General features: G+C 36.1%; 1 protein-coding gene across 1 annotated transcript in view; it reads right to left on the bottom strand.

The window, feature by feature from the left end:
* Window positions 1-4,469: 4,469 nt before the first annotated feature.
* Window positions 4,470-18,410, bottom strand: part of LOC134537971 (uncharacterized) — a 99,650-nt gene continuing 85,709 nt past the window's right edge. The window contains exons 5-6 of the mRNA XM_063378990.1: window positions 4,632-4,714; window positions 4,470-4,563 (exon numbers count right to left, since the gene is read on the bottom strand). Of these exons, the coding sequence (XP_063235060.1) occupies window positions 4,470-4,563; window positions 4,632-4,714 (177 nt within the window). The remainder of the gene's footprint in view (window positions 4,564-4,631; window positions 4,715-18,410) is intronic.

Raw genomic sequence — 18,410 nt, 5'->3', positions numbered from 1 at the left:
TGACCAAACGACAGTATTCAGTCTGTAAATTCTTCCTATAAGCTGATTTAAAATTTTATGTTTTAAATTAAAAATTTCTTCACCAAATTCTTTTATTTAACATGGCATAGAATATATGTAGGATAACAATTTATTGTGTCTGTAAGGTACGATGAGTTCTACGCTATCTCAATGTTTAAATGTTAACTAAATGTTGTCAAAATTGTTATTCCAGCAGTTTAGTTTTTTTTTACAGTTGTCATTATTAATTTTTATGCATATAAGTAATATAATAAATAATTGAAAGTGTGTTGTACTATATTATAGAGATATATTGGTAAACCAATTAGCTTATTTGTAAGTTGAACTATTAATGTGATTGTAGATTTATTTTTTTGAATATCAAACGAAAAATTTTGTTGATGCAGAAAGTGAATATTATGTGTGCATTCATACAAAATATAGGGAGTTTAATTTAAATGAAACCAGACTGGAGTTTTGTACAAATAAAACAATTGTTTGTCATTATGAATCCAAAAATAATGTTATTATTATGCTTTTATATCTTACATTTTATCATCTGTTAAGTTTATGATCGTCAATTTAATAAAATTAGACTTATAAATGTATACTTGCACATTTTGTAATGCCTGCAAGCAGTTTTATTGTTGAATATTATAAAGTTGACAGGTTTACTAATATGTTTTAACTAATTGAACTAAACATATTTTTTCCTATATTTATTGTTTTTAACTTAATTAAATTATAAATAATAAATACACTAAAAGTGCTTATGTGTTATTAAATTATAAATTAGTATTAATAGAATGTTTGTATTTAATCAAATTCTTGTTTTGTAATATGTCTGTATTTTATGTATTATTGTTTTAATACCATTGAAATCAAACCATATTTACACTTCATATTTTTTTACTGTGTTTTTTTTTAAAAGAATCTGCTATTTGAGGATGCAGCAGAAGCCACAATTTGAAAATAAATTTAAAACAAACCACCGGGTTGATCGCTTTTATATATGTTCATGTATGAAAGAAGAATAAAGTTTATATTCCCATAGTTACTAATGGAGTAAACAATATAAATACTCATAAGTTTGATTGAAGGCACGATATAAATGGCTACCATTAGCTTGATTGGACGATTTTTAACAGTTTCACGCATAAGTAATTGGATCTCTTATCCCTCCAAAAATAATTATATGTAATCACCATTAAATTAAATAAAAATGTGAGCGAGGCTTCAACAACTCTCCAGTAATTGTGAACATTTAACCTCAATTCGTGTGTTCTCATGTTGCAAATAATCTTATAATACTAAAATCGAACACGGAATTTAACTTTAAATTCTTTAAAATATTCCAGCGTAACAAATATAAGAACAGGGAAACAGTAAACAGTTTTCCCTCTTTAAAATATAACTATAATCTGTTCAACATGATGGTAGAAATGATTTGTTAGGGCTAGCTGAACTACAGGAGTTCCAAAAGCGTCACATGTAAATTCCTCAACGTTGAACCTGTGATGATTCCCTAAAGACCGGAATTATCATCTCCTGCGTAATGTGGTATTAAATATATATTTTTTTTAGAAAAGTGAGAGTAAAATGTTAGCATTCACCAGAAACACAACGAAAATTTAACAGATTTACAGCGAATGGGCATGCTTGCAGAAACTGCTATAGCCACGACCCTATTTCGTCACGATGCCGGACCAACGTGTGGCAACATGCACCCGTGTATATTTCAAGGTCAAAGGTCAAGATCACACTCATCCAAGATGGCCGCCATGACGTCACATTCAGAGATGTGGCTCGGCTCCCGGCTCCTCGCCCCCGACCCAGTGCCAGGAGCCCCATTTACATACTACTCAGATGTTATGCCCACATCTGTCGACTGGTCTACCTCGACGCCAGTGAGTACATATGAAATGCTCTTGATAAGGTAAAGAATACCGTTGCATGAAATTGTCGTCGTTGTCGGATGCGTGCCATCTGCTTTTTTCAGTGTGCCTTATAGTATAGGCTACGTAGAAATGACTGCGAAGGTAAAGTACAGATATCCTAATGCTGTACAGCAATGAGTACTTCTGATGGTAGTGCGTACGACCCGAGTCAGAAGACAGGTACTCGTGCAGTTCCATTTTCGTAATGATGTAATCAAAAATATCCGGACCTTACACATTGAGGATTTAGTCTACCATATTTATTCGCCACTTGTCCAATACTAAGAAAAAACATTATACTGTCAGGTAATAATGCACCAACATCTAGTATAGAACCGTTCTTATGCACATCAATGCGGTTTCTTTTATAACTGTTCGGTGCCACGAACTTTATGCTCATCGCTTCAAGGGCAGCATTCTCGCTGGTGAACGTTCCTGACTAGGACTTCGTGTGCGCACTTTACGACGACTGGATCGTAAATGGTATTTTGTGGTACTTCGAACAGTTTATATCCTGGCGGGAATATTGGTGAAAACTCGTGCATCATGTTATGACGTCTTCCGTTGAAAAACGTTCCACTTGAAAACTTAATGTATATTCTTGTGACACTCAGGCAATATGATAATTGCGACTGCAACGTCAAACCGAAACGTCGGTGAAATATTCCATTTGAAGCAGCTACAAACAGGAAACCAAACAACTCCAACCAATGGCCGCCAAAGCCTGTCAGCGACGGACACTGCGCTGCAAGGCTTGCCGCGCAGGTCTCGTCGGGCGGTTTCCTAGCTGCTGCAGCAGTGCTTTCTACTGGCGAGAACTGTTGCCTGGCCGGACCACGTTTATCCTTTTTCTAATTTTGGTTCTTGAGACGGACATACGTATTGGCCGTTGTGGTGAAAATTTTGAAGTTAGTTCTGAGGGCGGAGGCACTTGGTAAGTAGCCAAGATTTAGCAGCTTTAAAATAAATACCTTTCTATCCCTACAAGAGGTTTAAGGATGTTTAATCATTAATTTATAGACGTGAACGTCATGAAAGATATATGATCACTCCGGTATGTTTCATTTCCAAAAGTTCTGTTTCATAAGTTAGAATTTTGTTTGACTGGATGACAGTTTTCAGTTTAAAAAATATAATGTTTGTAAGTTGAAAGTATCGTACAACAAATGTAAGTAAAGTACAGGTTCTTATAATGGTAAAAGACTGCCAAGACTCAAGAAATATGTAAATTATAATTACGCCACGAAATGAAGTCTGTTTTTTTTGCTGGTTTTCAAAATAATGTAAATTTTTTGTTAAATAAATAATGATACTCTTTAATTTTATGTAACAATTTTTAAAATTGACGAATATCTTATGTGATTTCCACAAGCCCTATAACTAGAAAAAAAATTGCATTTGATCAGAAATATTTAATTTTTGATGGTTTATTTTTAGACATTTTTCAAATGTTCACTTAAAATTATGTGAACATTGTATTATTTTAAAGTTTATTTCCTTATTAAATATAGTCCTCTTATAAGAGATACTTCGTAATATTTAAGAAAGCTCCGGGATTTTATAGAATGTCGATCATGTTGATTACATATAATTGTACTTTTCATGGGAGATAAATCAATTTTGTAACATAAAAATTTGTGTATTTTGGTGAATAAAATTTTAAGAAATATTGAAATAAAATCTAAGAAGCAATAATACTTATGTAGTTACAAGTTAGGTTAGTAACGATAAAATGTATGTCAGTACACGTGAATATCATTGTAAATTTCAGCAAATAAACAAGCAACAATGTACATGCTGAAATGATATGTGTAAATAATTGAATCATTCCAATTTCAATATATAAAAATATATTTATTATTATTCTTAACATATATCTCTAGAAAAGTATACATTATCAAATAGCTTTCTGAACGAATTAATAATTAGTTAGAATATAGAAATTGATCGAATTTTTATAAATTAAAAATACAATTAATTTTCCCAAGGTGGCATAGAGATTATATAATTATTGAAATGTAAATTATCATGCTATTGTTCAAAATAATTTTTTCTACAATAAAAAATTTGGTATGAACACAACCATCATAGAATCATACTGTTTTTTTTAATTAGCTAAAGTTTGTTTAAAAACTAATTAATCGTTTTTTTATAATAATACATAAAGTTACAAAAATTACGTTTATTTAAATTGTTTATGAACCATTTAGTTGGAAAGTAGTTACATATGACATCGATTCACTACATTAGAGTTTGACTATTTTAATGGTTGCAAGTTTACCAGGGGGATCTACGACCAATTATATAGTGCGACAATTATAACGACCTTTTTATACACATGATAGTTATTAAAATGTTTAACAAAACCAATACTAATATACATATTTATATTTTGTTAGAAGTCAGTGCAATTGTGACGTTATAAGAAAGAAATATTTGGGCTTCTTTAGTCTTACATTCATGTCACTCAATTATCGCCGGCGGCACATCATCAGACACACGTGGCAACACTGTCAGGGTGCCAGGGAGTACTCACGTGTTGGCCAGAACCATAACCACGCGGTCCTCAGGAGTGAGGAAGGCCACGCTCTGCAGCTCGCTGTCTCCCGCCACGTATAGCTGCACCCTCACGGAGCCCGGAGGCACATCATCAGACACACGTGGCAACACTGTCAGGGTGCCAGGAGTACTCACGTGTTGGCCAGCACCACGACCACGCGGTCCTCAGGAGTGAGGAAGGCCACGCTCTGCAGCTCGCTGTCTCCCGCCACGTCTAGCTGCACCCTCACGGAGCCCGGAGGCACATCATCAGACACACGTGGCAACACAGTCAGGGTGCCAGGAGTACTCACGTGTTGGCCAGCACCACGACCACGCGGTCCTCAGGAGTGAGGAAGGCCACGCTCTGCAGCTAGTAGTATATGATAGTATGTCGAGATCTGGCGCCGGCGCGTGGATTGTGATTGTCGGTCCGCCATATTGGATTGTGACGTCACGGCAGTCATCTTGGATAAGCGTAACGGTACACAACGTAACGGGACACACCGTAACGGGACAAGTAGATCACGGCGGCCATCTTGAATCCGCCATCTTTAAATCGAGCGCCCCACTCATTATGATGAAATTTTCGAATAGGTCTCCATATTGATTTTTTCTGTTCCGCTGGAGGCCGTCATCTTGGATACCGTCGACTTTGTTTCTGTTGTTTGTTCCTAGATAGCGCCAGCATCGCTCTTGAATTTTTCTGTTCCACTGGAGGCCGCCATCTTGGATACCGTCGACTTTGTTTCTGTTGATTGTTCCTAGATAGCGACCGCGTCGATCTTGATTTTTTTTTCTGTTCCACTGGAGGCCGCCATCTTGGATACCGTCGACTTTATTCAGTTGTTTTTTCCTAGATAGCACCAGCGTCCCTCTGTCTCATCACATAAGGTCGATGTTCAATTACCTACCATAGCTATTATGAACCTTATCGACATATTAATTTTAATTTTTTATGCAAAATACGTTGGAAGCGCTGTGATTCGAACCAGCGCAGCTCTGATCGCTAGGTTGGAAGACATACGCCTTTAACCGCTCGGCTATCGAGACATTTACTAGACTGAGAATTAAATAAGGTATATAAAAAATAACATGCATATTCGAACTTCAATTCTTTTTAATTTTAAGTAATATAGCACTGTCTGTTCGAGACAGAACCACCATCATAGATTATGAGGTCACCGTTGCAATTATCGTTACGGTCACCATCTTTAAAATCCGCAATTATTTAACTAGAGATCCGGGAATTTTTTTAAAAATCATTTTAAAAATTAACTAATCGAAATAAATAATAAAAAAATTAAAACCTCTATTGCACTGATCGTTATGGTCGCCATCTTGGATTATATAAATAATGCGTGTTTCGTAATTTCCGCCATCTTTAAATCACCCGCTGGAGATCACCATCTTGTTTTCGTCTGCTAGAGTGTGCTGATGACATGTTAGTATAATTATCTGGTCACCACACCTTTGACCTTGACCTTGAAATTTGACCTTGATCTTGAAATTTGATCTTGACCTTGAACTTTGACCTTGACCTTGAAATTTGACCTTGACCTTTACATTTGACATTGACCTTGAATTTTGACCTTGACCTGGAACTTTGACCTTGGCCTTGAAATATGACCTTGACCTTGAACTTTGACCTTGACCTGGTACTTTGACCTTAACCTTGAACTTTGACCTTGAACTTTAAATTTGACCTTGACCTTGAAATTTGACCTTGAACTTGAAATTTTACCATGACCTTGAAATTTGACTTTGACTTTGACCTTGAAATTTGGCCTTGAAATTTGACCTTGACCTTGAAATTTGGCCTTGACCTTGAACTTTGTCCTTAACCTGAAACTTTGACCTTGGCCTTGAAATTTGACCTTGACCTGGTACTTTGACCTTGACCTTGAACTTTGACCTTGACCTTGAACTTTGACCTTGACCTTGAACTTTGACCTTGAGCTTGTACTTTGACTTTGATCTTGAACTTTGACCTTGACCTTGAACTTTGACCTTGACCTTGAAATTTGACCTAGAACTTGAAATTTACCCTTGACCTTGAAAATTGACCTTGACCTTGTCAACCATCATGGATCTGACATTTTATGTTCAGTACATGCTACCAGGAGCCACACCCTGCTGGAGTACACCATATTGTGAGGAACATGTGTTCGATACCTATCTCGGACATTGCAGCATCTATGTATTATTCTTAACTCATGTAGAAAAATATCTTCCAATGCATATTAATTTAAACTTATTCACGTACCTCTAGTAAAAAGTACCTAAATTCAAGCACGTCAACCGCAAAAAAAAATTCTCGAGGCTAGAGACAGAAGTTGTCGAATGAGACATGGAGACAGGCACCTGCAAATGATCATTGAAACCTCGCGTGGGAGTGGCAAGCTTGTTGGAACGCTAGTGAGGTGATGGCGTCGGCATACGTAACAAACTGTCTGGTAAGAATGTCAGAACAGCACAGACTTCCTTGACTCTTCGCCATAATCAACTAGAGTGATGAAAGTGCGAGTCATCACTCGAAGCTTCTACATCCTTCATTGTTCAGTATTATTTCGGGTCACTTTACTTATTTTTTCATAAATTAACAATAATAAAAAATCACTCTTTAATACGACTGTATGTGTACTTCTATGTAATTATTCTTCTAGGCAACCGCTGCATTCAAAACAGCAGTGGGTTTATTAAAAAAATAAAATTTTGGTTATAATTCTTTCGCCGTTGCTGGTTAATTGATTCGTGCTCACTAATTCAAATTACTCTAGCAGGTTAATATATAACCATGCAGTGATAAATTATTTTAGGCTTTAAGGCTGAAATTAAAATTTATAGTGCAATTTACGATTTGTTATAAATGGACTGAAGAAATATATTCGTTGTACAAAATTTAAGTTTGTGAATTTGAATTTAATGGTCATGTTTATCCATGAGGCCCGTCACAGGCTTAGTAGGGCTTGTCGTTGACGAATTTAATCCTATTTGGTGAATTTCAGTTCTTTCTGAAGCTAAAGTCTTTTGAAGTTTATTGCATTCCGAATTTTTGAATCTTCGAGGAATGAAACTGGAATTTTTCCCTCAAAAAGGATTTTTTCCCCCTCAAAATAGGGATGCTTGTAGGAATTTTGAGTCATTTGTAGTCATTTTAGAGTCAATTTTTGAATAACTTCGAGTCCAAGATGGCCACAGTGACGTTACAATCAAAGATGGCGTCAAAAATCCTCAATCTTCCAGCCAAAGCCAGGGCTCGAAGCCCCTTTTCTATACTACTCATGTTCTAAGTGTCTACTGTGTGTTTATTGTGGACACATGTGTGTTCATTGTGTGTGTACTTTGTGTTTATCGTGTGTACTGTGCGTTCATTGTGTTTCCAGTGTGTGTACTTTGAGTCTATTGTGTGTTATTGCATTTCCTGTGTGTGTACTGTGTGTCCAATGTGTGTCCTGTGTGTGACCTGTGTGTATACTGTTGTCAAATGTGTTCCTGTGTGTTTATTGTGTATCAATTGTGTATCCAATGTCTGTATTTTTGTGGATTGTGTGTCCTGTGTGTGTCATTTTTGTCCATTGCATGTACTATGTGTACTGTGTGTGTACTGTGTGGGAACGGAATGAGTAACGTGTGTACTTAGTGTGTGTACTGTGCGTCTATTGTGTTTACTGTTTGTGCACTGTGTTTACTGTGTGTGTACTGTGTGTTCTGTGGGTGTACTGTTTTTACTGTGTGTACTGTGTAATATTAGTTTAATATGTATTTTTAGTGTTCTGTTATTTTTGTTAATGTGTGTCGTTTCGTTAATTGTGTGTAATCATATAAGTAGTAGATCTGAATAATTACTGTTTAAAATCCTTTTTGTCTTGATTAAACATTTTTAAGGTAGGCTTGGTCTTTTAGTAAGCGTAAAGCATGTTCCGTTGGTCTAAATGCGTGTGATTGATTTTCTCACATCCTTATGTCTGACTGTTCAAAGACTTCGTATGGACTGGTTTAAATATAGTATATAAGCTTTCGGAGAAGGTTTTTTGGTTTTTTGGCCTATACGTCTGACGTTGTTAATGACCTGGTATTGTGGTCCGAAGACATTTGGTATATACGTATAACATTTTAAATGAACTGGTTTTAATGCATTACATGCATAGAAAAATAATAAGATTCCATTTTAGGCAGCGTGTTGACATTTTTTGTTCTACGGAAAGGTATCTTGTCCAGAGTTGTTTTTCGTAGAGTTGATTAATAAACTCCACGAAAGGTAATGGAAAACAGAATTTAAAATTTATTTGAACCTTAAGGTACCGTTATTACTGGTCGAGTATCAAACAAAATTACAAAAATATCACAACATTCGTTATTTAAATAATGAATTTTTTGGTCAATAAATACAAATTTCCAAAATGGCGGTCATATCGTCTGGTACATACCGTAATTGCTCTTAGGATATTGAACATGACTTATTTAATAATTATACTATTGTATAAAATAATTATTTTTGCATTGATCAAGTATCTAACCAAGGATAGACATCGATAGAATCAATCATTATATTAATGAGTGTTTTTTTTGTTAATTTTTATATTTTCTCTCGAATACCAAGCTTAATATTTTCGGATTTCCAAGATGTCATCCAACTTTCAAGATGGCAAGTGCAAAAGTAAAAATTAATGATTTCTGTTCTGTAGTGGGTAAAAATTAAACTAAAATGGTGGCAATGTACTCTAGCAGACAACTACAAGATTGCGGCCTACAACAGAAGAAAACCAGATGACGTACATGACGTCATACTTATTGGCGATATATATCTTGTTATTAGTGGTGGGAGGCCAGTTGACTTGTGGCTTCAGTGAAGGAAGGATCCGTCGCCATTTTTAATAGAATAACCTCGCCGAGTTCGAACCGTTGACGGCATGCCATAAGTACGTTTTTTTAACAATATTTTAATACAAGTTGATTAATTATTTTTTATATAAATTTTCAATTAAAAAAATATATATGATAATAATTAGGAATATTCCATACGTGGTGACATTAACGTTATTGCCATGGGAAATATCGTTACTCAAGATGGCTGTCGTCAAAATCTAATAGTTGAGGTCATGACCACGGAGGCTTAGGGCGTCTTGTAGCCGGGGGTTTTAAGCTTCTTTGGGAAATTTTGTTTCTTTGTAAGGCAAAGGCCTTTCGAGGTTTTTCGAAATACCAATTTTTGAGGAATTAAACGGGAAATTTTCTCTCGAAACGGGAATTTATCAATCTAAATATACATATTGTTTTCTTTTCAAATTTTTGGAGGTTTATTGGCAATAATATTTTCCAAAAAGAAAAAAGAAAAAACAAACAAACAAACTGGAATTTTTGACAATTTTTCAGTAATTTTTGGAAAATTTTGATATAATTTGAGGGTAAAGGTCAAAGGCACAGGTCATCTAATATGTGTCACCGTGACTTTACAATCAAAGATGGCGACAATCCACAATTCAGAACCTGTAGTCTGTCCTCAGTCTGGCCAATATATACTACTTTGGCAACAAATTTTTATTTTAGACAAAAGCTAAACGAGAGGATAATTTTTTGTTTATTTTTTTAATTTTTAAGTAATATTTTTTATAAAATTAACGACATAAGCGTTTTAAATGGACCCATAATCTCGAATTTTTTAATCCTGAAATTAATTGTAAAGGCTTAAAAAACCAATTAATTGTATTATTGTGTGGTTTCATATTCTACATATATAAATTGTTTGTAATGTTTAAAAACGTTTTTGGTGTAATTTTTTACAAAATAATTTTAAAATATTTGATTTTTTGTGTATTTTATTTCTTCATTGAAAAATAAATATTAAGTATCATTTGTTAAAATAAAAAAAATTGTTTTAGTGTACAGCCGTATTTAAATGCAATGGTTTGTAACCATTTTTCAATTATTTAATTAATTAGAAATATATCGAAAAAATTATTTCAATAACTTCATTTTAATTTTTAACAAAAAAAGTTCCTTTTTGTGGTAACATGTGACCAATTTATGACATTCTCAAATATGATATTTGATTAAATATAGAATAGGTTAATTCAGGACTTTCATTGATAAACATATATTTATGTTAATATCATGGCGTATATTGGCAACCATTGCAATATTACTTTTTATAAAGGACAACTATATAATATGTTAAAAAAACACATTTCGTGAAGGGTATTTTTAATGTAGATGATGTCACGCGGTAAAATTTTACGTGTAGGGTTTTTTGAACTTGGCTTTGCGCATGTAGTGCTTTGTGAGCCCGCGTGAGTTCCTGACACTTGTTTGCGACACTCGGGCATTGACTTTTGTTTTCCTGGCGCGGTAGATTGCTAACGCTCTCTGATTTTCTGGGACGGTGGCGAGTTTCGCCGCCCGAGAGCCTGGCCAGCTGCGCGGGCGGTTGCGTCATCCTGTCCTGGAATCTCCGGGAGTGTTGGCCGCCCTGGTTGGTTTCGCTGCGTTGCTGTTCGTGCGCGTGACGCGCTGGTGTTTGTGTCGCCACCAGCCCCTCGAGCATGGTTCTTTTCCTCGCCACCGTCATAGCGACGACGCGTCGCCGGTATGACGGCGGAGTTATGATGGCCGCGTGAAAATGCGAGCACGGATCCCATCGTCATATCTCTCCCGTCATCGCTAAGGCGCCTTACCTACGACGGCTTGGCAATCGATTATATGCAGAGGTTGGCAGTGAATTTACAGAAAGGATGTGTTTTATTTGGCAGTTGGTGTATCTGCTAGCAATTTACAGCCAATAGAAAACTACCTACACGAAAACAAGATTGTGGACATTCGTAAAACTTAGGCATGATGTGACTATCGAATTATATATTTTCCACAACTATATTCAATATTTATATCATTTTCATTGTACGCCTGTTGGCGTTCCGTAAATATAAGTTTTACAGACTATTTTTTGCTCAGTAAAACACCCGTCACGTCTCAGTCTCAAAATATAATAAAATAATTTTACATAGCAAAGTCGGTTATAATTATTAAATAGTATATAAGAAGGTTAAGGAGTGCATTAGAAACTGTGAAAGTTTGTAGTTTTTAATATGAAAATATTATTTAGCGATCTTGTGAAATGTGTTGCCCGTTATTATTAATATTGTTTTCAATGGTCAGTTATTATTACTTTAAATCATACGATGAAAAAAGAATTTCAAAACACTTTTGTGATTCGACGTGAAACATTACAATACTAGACCTGATTTAATCATTATTTGGTAATTTTCGTCACCGTTAAAGTTCATTTGCCGATTTGAAGGTACCGAAACAACTCGGTGGGCTATACGTCCCACTGTTCAAAAAATACTACTGTTATATTTAATTACATTATACTTAGACTTGTTTATAGCATATTTTCTAGTGCACTACAAGTTTTATTCACACTATTTTGTACCGTAGCATATGTATTGGGTGAATACGCTGATAATATTTATTTAGCATCTTGCAAGCTTGAAACAATATAACACAAAGTCGGTGTTGTTAATTAAATGCCTGAATATAATTTATTACGTAAACTGTAGTTGACAATATTGTGTCTGCATTTTATAACTACCAGAAGAGTATAGGAACTAAAAATACCCTTTAACGGAATTAATTACTTTCTTTTCACATAAGCCACTCCTCTCACAAATTACGATTTTCGTATGAACTATAAACACGAAACCTCTCAACTCTACGTGAAACACTATTATTCCTACATTGTTACCATTTTATCATACTGAAAGTATTCGAGCGAATCTTAGGTGAATAAAATACGTTTCAATATGCGATACAGCAGGAGCAAACCTAGCCACCAACGAGGTTGGGGAGTAGGCCTAACCTAAAAGTCACTAAATGTTTGGAGGAAATGCTTTGTGTTTAAAATGCGATAAAACGAAGGTTTAAAATAACCATCAGACTACTGTGTATTTATCAGCGGCATTCTTGTGTATTTTCAACCTTATCAATGCATGTATTTTATTTTTACAAGTGATTTTTTTTTATTACACGTATGGAAGCTGAAGGGGAAATGAGTTGTTTTTAGAAGTTTAATAAGCCACACGCGTATAGGTGTTTTACACTTAACTTTTATACAGAATAATTAACCAATGTGATGTTATCTTCTATCTAGTTGAAATATTACGTTATTTCGTCCTGACCTTTATTTTTTTATTAAGTGATATGACAAAAGTAGGCAGATTGGCAGTTTTCTTAGTAGGTATGATATATTTTGGTTAACTGAGTATTGTGCAGTTAAAAATAACGAGAAAAAAGAATCAATGTGTCTTATTCACACGAAACATAGAAACTAAGTATTTATTTATGCGGCGTGATTATTATCGGAAACAAGTTGTTTCGAAGTTTGTTCAGACAGAGAAAAACATAACCCTTTTTTTAGATACATCGTATAACTCACATACGTAATTTCTGAGTAAATATAATTATGGCAAAACCTTAAATTTCACGAAAACATATTATTTAACTCATTTAAAAGAATTATTTCCCAGTATTAAATGAAAGTTACACATGTAGTCGGCTGTATGACGGGGTTATGACGGCTATGACGGCCTTACGACGGGCAAACAATCCCGCCTTACCTATGACGGGTATGTCGTAGCTAAGGCGTCTTCCAGAAGGCGAAAAAAGATCCATGCTCGCTTTTAGTAGCGAAGCGTCATACCGATGACGCGTCATCCCTATGACGGGCGAAAAAGAGAACCATGCTCGCCCGGCAGGTGGCAGAAGTGCGAGTCTGGCATGACCGGTGGAGGGGGGGGATAGCATCGGTTGGCGGAATGGCGGTTGTGTTGTGAAATCGCGGCCGGGATTTTTGTTTTCGCGTGGAGTGTTCTCGACGTGATGACGTTGTGAAGTGAATGTAATAAAGGGGTCCACCCTGGGTGCGCCCGGGGTGGTTCTTCTCGGAGAGTTGTTGGAGGTCTGTCGGAGCCCCGGCTTGGCGGGTAGCTGCGTGCTGCCGTTCGAAGGTGTTGTAAGTAATGGCGAACTCGTAATTTTACTTCACCTCTTGTAACATCTGTGGGCGTATTTTAAAATTGTGTTAGAATGACTTAACGTTTTGATAATTTCCAGGATTGCAGGCAGTTTGTGGTATCCAGTAATGTAAAATTTCTTTCGTTAATTTTAGCTTAAGGATGGGTCGAGGTGTGCGTTAAGAATAATCATGTTATTTTAAAAAAGTAATACTCGTTCTAAGAAGAGGATAAATTATTGTTTATTTAAGTCAAAGGAGTATTTAATATTTTTTTGTTTCTTACCAGAGTATTTTGACATTATTGACTTTATTTATTTATTTAATTAGTTAATTATTTACTTTTGTGTTGGTCATCGTTTACCGGAAATAAAACCTGAAACGATGTGGGATAAATAATACTTTTTTTTTCTTTCAGTCAACACCCTACACCCCCTGTCCTAAGGAGGTTAGACAATCCCTGTACCAGCTCTACTGCTACCACCCCCACCCCCCACCCTCCTAATGTTTATTTTGAAATCTTAAGATGTTATTCTATTACTTTTTATTTTGAGTGACATTCGTGAAGATCCTGTCGGAGACCGAGGGCCTTTGCGACAAATGGTGTGAGGCTAGGGTATGTCTAATTGTAGGGTGTGTGTTATTTTTTTAAATTTGTTTGGTGTAATGGTGATGTTTGGTTTTAACCATATCTGTTTCAGGGGTCACGAGGCACAGCCAGGTTATTTATAAATGTTTTAAGCATGAGTGATTATTATTAATTTTTTTTTTAAATTTGGTTTTAGTAATGGCCTATTTTGTAATGGTAATCATTTTCTTTTTTTTTTCAGCCAGTGTTTGAGATAAGTGTTTATGTTTATCAGCAAGGAACAACATATTCGGGAGTTTTAATTTGCATACCTTCCATTTTCAGGTTTTAATTAGAGGAGTGGAGACAGAAAGCCTACTTACATGTATTCTGAATAAGTGTAGAAATGAAATGGTCTTGTTATAGAGTTAAGCATTTTTAATTAAGTTAAGTACTTTTTTTTAAATTGCCCTTTAGTATTTCAATTGATTTTCTGTATTGTGTGTGTAATTGTAAGCAGTTGATTTAAGATTTTTTTTAAGCCAGGTTAGGTAGGAGGCTGAATGATTATCAGGAGCATGATTATTTTTTTATAGTTTAAGTATGTCCACACACTGAGTATTCTGTTTATTTTTTTTATGTTTGGGCATGTCTTATCAATACACTCTTAGCCTATGTACTGACGACAAGACAGGGATACTTGATATTTGTGGAAATAGTAGTTCAGATGAGGAGCCCCTGGTAAAGATACAAGAAAAATTGCATTTGTTAAACTCAGCACCTAGAGGAGACCACCACGACACAATGGAGGCAGGAAAATTTTTTGTGGAACCTAGCTATTTTTGGGGGAGACAAATAGAAGATGTCGATGAGTTTATAAAACAGTTTAGGAGAGCAGCCAAGGTCAATGGCTGGAATGACCAAAAATGTATTGCGTATTTACCCACATTTCTCAAGGGACCAGCTAGCCGCTGGTATGACAGTTATTAGTCAACATTGGAAAATTTGAAAACTTTTGATGAATTAGCCACTGCTTTAAAAGCTGCTTTTATTCGTGTAGGTCAGGTAGAAGACCTGGAAATAAGACTGCAATCAAGAGTACAGGGTGGGGAGGAACCATTTGAATCTTTTATTTACGACGTTCTTCACCTTTGTAATCGGCTTGACCCCAAAATTCCAGAAGCCAATAAAGTGAGATATTTATTAAGAGGCTTACGACCGGATATTGTGGAGAAAGTTATGCTGTTTCCTAACAACACAGTAGACCAGTTGCTAGGAAATTTAAGAAACATTGAGGCAGGCCTATACTATGCGAAGAGTCATGATAGGTTAAAGGGAAGTGGGGCTGTAAAACCAGAACAAGTTCCTGTTCGAAATATCAGGGAGGCAGACACAATGGATTCAAAAGTAGAAAATAGACTAATGGAGTTGGGGAAACAGTTAAAGCAACTGCGTGAAGAAATGGAAATTTTAAGAGTTCAGCCCATACACTTACAAAACTTCAAACCTAGTGGAGAAAATAGAAATAATTTTAATAAACACTTCCAACAACCTAACCAACAGAAACACAACAGTACACCTAGAGACACAACCCAAGAGCCCGGTTCTAGAACCTTTGCTAGACCCCAGAGGACCTTTGATGGTAGACCCATCTGTTTTAAATGCAACAAGCCGGGACACATTCAGTGGAACTGTCGCTCACAGCCAAATATGCAGAAAACAGGGAAACTAGGCAGGAAAAGTTATGCACAGACTAGGAATGCATTCTGTAAAAACACAATGTCCCTTTTTAAGTGCGATGGGGTGTTCAGTCTAAAAACTAAGATTTTTGGGACAGAGATCCCCGTTTTTATAGATAGCGGCGCTGCTGTATCTTTAGTGGATAGTAAGTTAATTCCTAAACGTTTTTGGAAACCAGCAGAACATAGAGTTGTAGCAGGGGTGTCTGCACAAACCCACCACTTGAATCACATGGTTATGCTGGGTTTTAAATTAGGCCAATTTTTTTATCATCACCCAGTAGGACTGGTAGAGACACCAATCCGTGGTCTTATTTTAGGATGTGATTTTCTTACTAAGTTTGAGGCAGTAATTTCATGTAAGGGAAACAGAAATACTTTATTTACAATAAACCATCCCACTGCAGGCATTCCAGTACAAGGAGCAGAGGTAAGGTAGGCTAAGGACAGACACAGAAAAAATGATAAAATTAACGCACCCCCTTGTGATAACCAAGTACAGAAGTCAGGAACCCAAGATGATCCTCCTAAAGTAAACAAAATTGAATCAGAACCTACTTTGAGGTTAGGTTGTGTCAGGATAAAAGAGCATTCGCACAACGAAGCTAGGATGCATCAACAAATTCCAGTGTGTTTTGCAGGTAATGATTTAGCAAAGGAAGTTAGTAGTAGAACCCTAAGGGGCAAAGAGAAAACGTTAGAATTACCTGTTTTTGTTGTGCAAGATATTGATTTGACTAAGAAGCAACAGTCTGACCCCAGGTTAATGCCTTCAGGACCTAAGACAAAATTACGTAGATGGACCAAAAATGTTTCTTTGCTTAATGATGTGTTTTGCTATAACAATCCCAAGCCAGATAGAGTAGACCAATGCAGGTACGACAAACGAAGACGAGCGGTGAGTTATAAGGTGGGGCAGGAAGTGTTAGTGTTTACTCCGATCCGGAAAAAGGGGCTTTCGGAGAAGTTGTTGCATCGCTGGTTTGGTCCTTTTGTTGTTGAGAAAAAAAAAATATCTGATAATCTGTATCGGTTAAAAAAGTGTCAACGTGGTAAAGTTAGCTATGAGGTAGCTAATGTGGAAAGAATGAAACCATTCTTTGCTGCCTGAGTTTATTTATTTATTTATTATTTTTTTTATGGTGATGTCAATTGTGAGCACTGTTTGTATTGTGTCTAGATTCTTTGTAAGGCCATCAAGTATTTGTTTTTGGTGTTCGTTTGTTGTTTATTGTAACCTGTGATACATTTCATTTCGGTCCTGGGTAATTTTTTTTAATAGTGACTTGTCAATTTAAGATTTGTTTTTTTAAGTCGCTCGTAAGAGTGTTTCAGGTACCCTCAAAGCCACTCGGGCCCTCATAATGAAGACAACTTGCTGGTGGCTACTGATGGGTATGCTGGTGCTGTCTCGAGGGGATGACGCGCCTCATTCGCCGTTCCAACCTGAGACAGTGGGGGTCATCGCTGGTGCCCATTTCGAACCTCTACCAAAGGTGATGTTGTATACCTCATCGGTACCTTTAAATTTTAAGGCCCCCTGGCCATTACAATTATCATAAATTCATGAAGGTATAACACTTTTGAGTTCTTGCCCCCCTAACGCATCCTCTGGCTGGTGTTCAGTTTTCCGGGAATTAAAACAGGTTATGTTTTATTCTGATATGCTGTTGAATAAACTAAATGATGCAGCTGGTGAGAATTTGGAGTATGACAGTGTGGTTAATAGAGAAAAGCGAGGTTTATCTTTTATTGGCGATTTTGTAAGATGGTGTTGTGATGTGGCAGTGACCAGTCAAGTAGAAAGTTTATTTCTAAATCAGCAACAGATTTCTCGGCATATTGATCAGATGGAAGCACAAATCATAGATGACCATGTGGCGCTTGCCAATTTGAGTAATTCTATTAGTGTTGTTAATGAAGCAATGACAAGTGTTTTGAAAAGAGTTCAAACGAAATTCACTAACCTTACTGATTACCTGAGAACTTTTAGAGAAGCAATGACAGTTCGTTTTTCCGGAATGGTAAAACAAATAGGTCACTCTTTTCAGATACAATTATTATTAGCGGCTCAGTTAGCTAAGCAAGCTCACACTCTAACTCGTATTGAAGTTTTGGATCAATGCCGCTCACATAAGATTCCTTCTGTTTTGATTACGCCGGCACTTTTACAGGAAAAATTTCAGGATTTAGAAGCTATCCTTGTTAAAGATGGTTATAAATTAGCAATTAGTAGTACCCAAGTTCAGGCTTATTTCTATTTGCCTATTTGTAGATGTAATGCATTTAAAGAAAGTCTGTATGTGTCAGTTAAAATCCCTATTGTACGCTATAGCTCTAATTGGAAGTTGTTTCAGTTTGTTGGTATACCTTTTCATTGGAAGAATAATACATGTCACCTAGAACATGAACCAAACTTTTTAGCGGTGGATGGTAACCACCTAGTGACGATCCAAGGACGTAATTTGTTGGACTGCCGGCCTTTGGAGGAGAATTTGTGTTTTGTGCCTAGATATTCAGGAGACACCATGGGAAGTGCATTGTGCTCCAAAGCTTTGTTTCAGGGGGTTACAATTGAAAGACTTGCAGAACTTTGTACTTTTCAATGCCGTTCGGGAACT

The sequence above is a fragment of the Bacillus rossius genome, chromosome 12, assembly GCF_032445375.1.
Source record: "Bacillus rossius redtenbacheri isolate Brsri chromosome 12, Brsri_v3, whole genome shotgun sequence".
NCBI lineage: Eukaryota > Metazoa > Arthropoda > Insecta > Phasmatodea > Bacillidae > Bacillus > Bacillus rossius.
The sequence above is the reverse complement of the archived record's forward strand: the minus strand, read 5'-3'. Positions and strand labels throughout refer to the sequence as shown.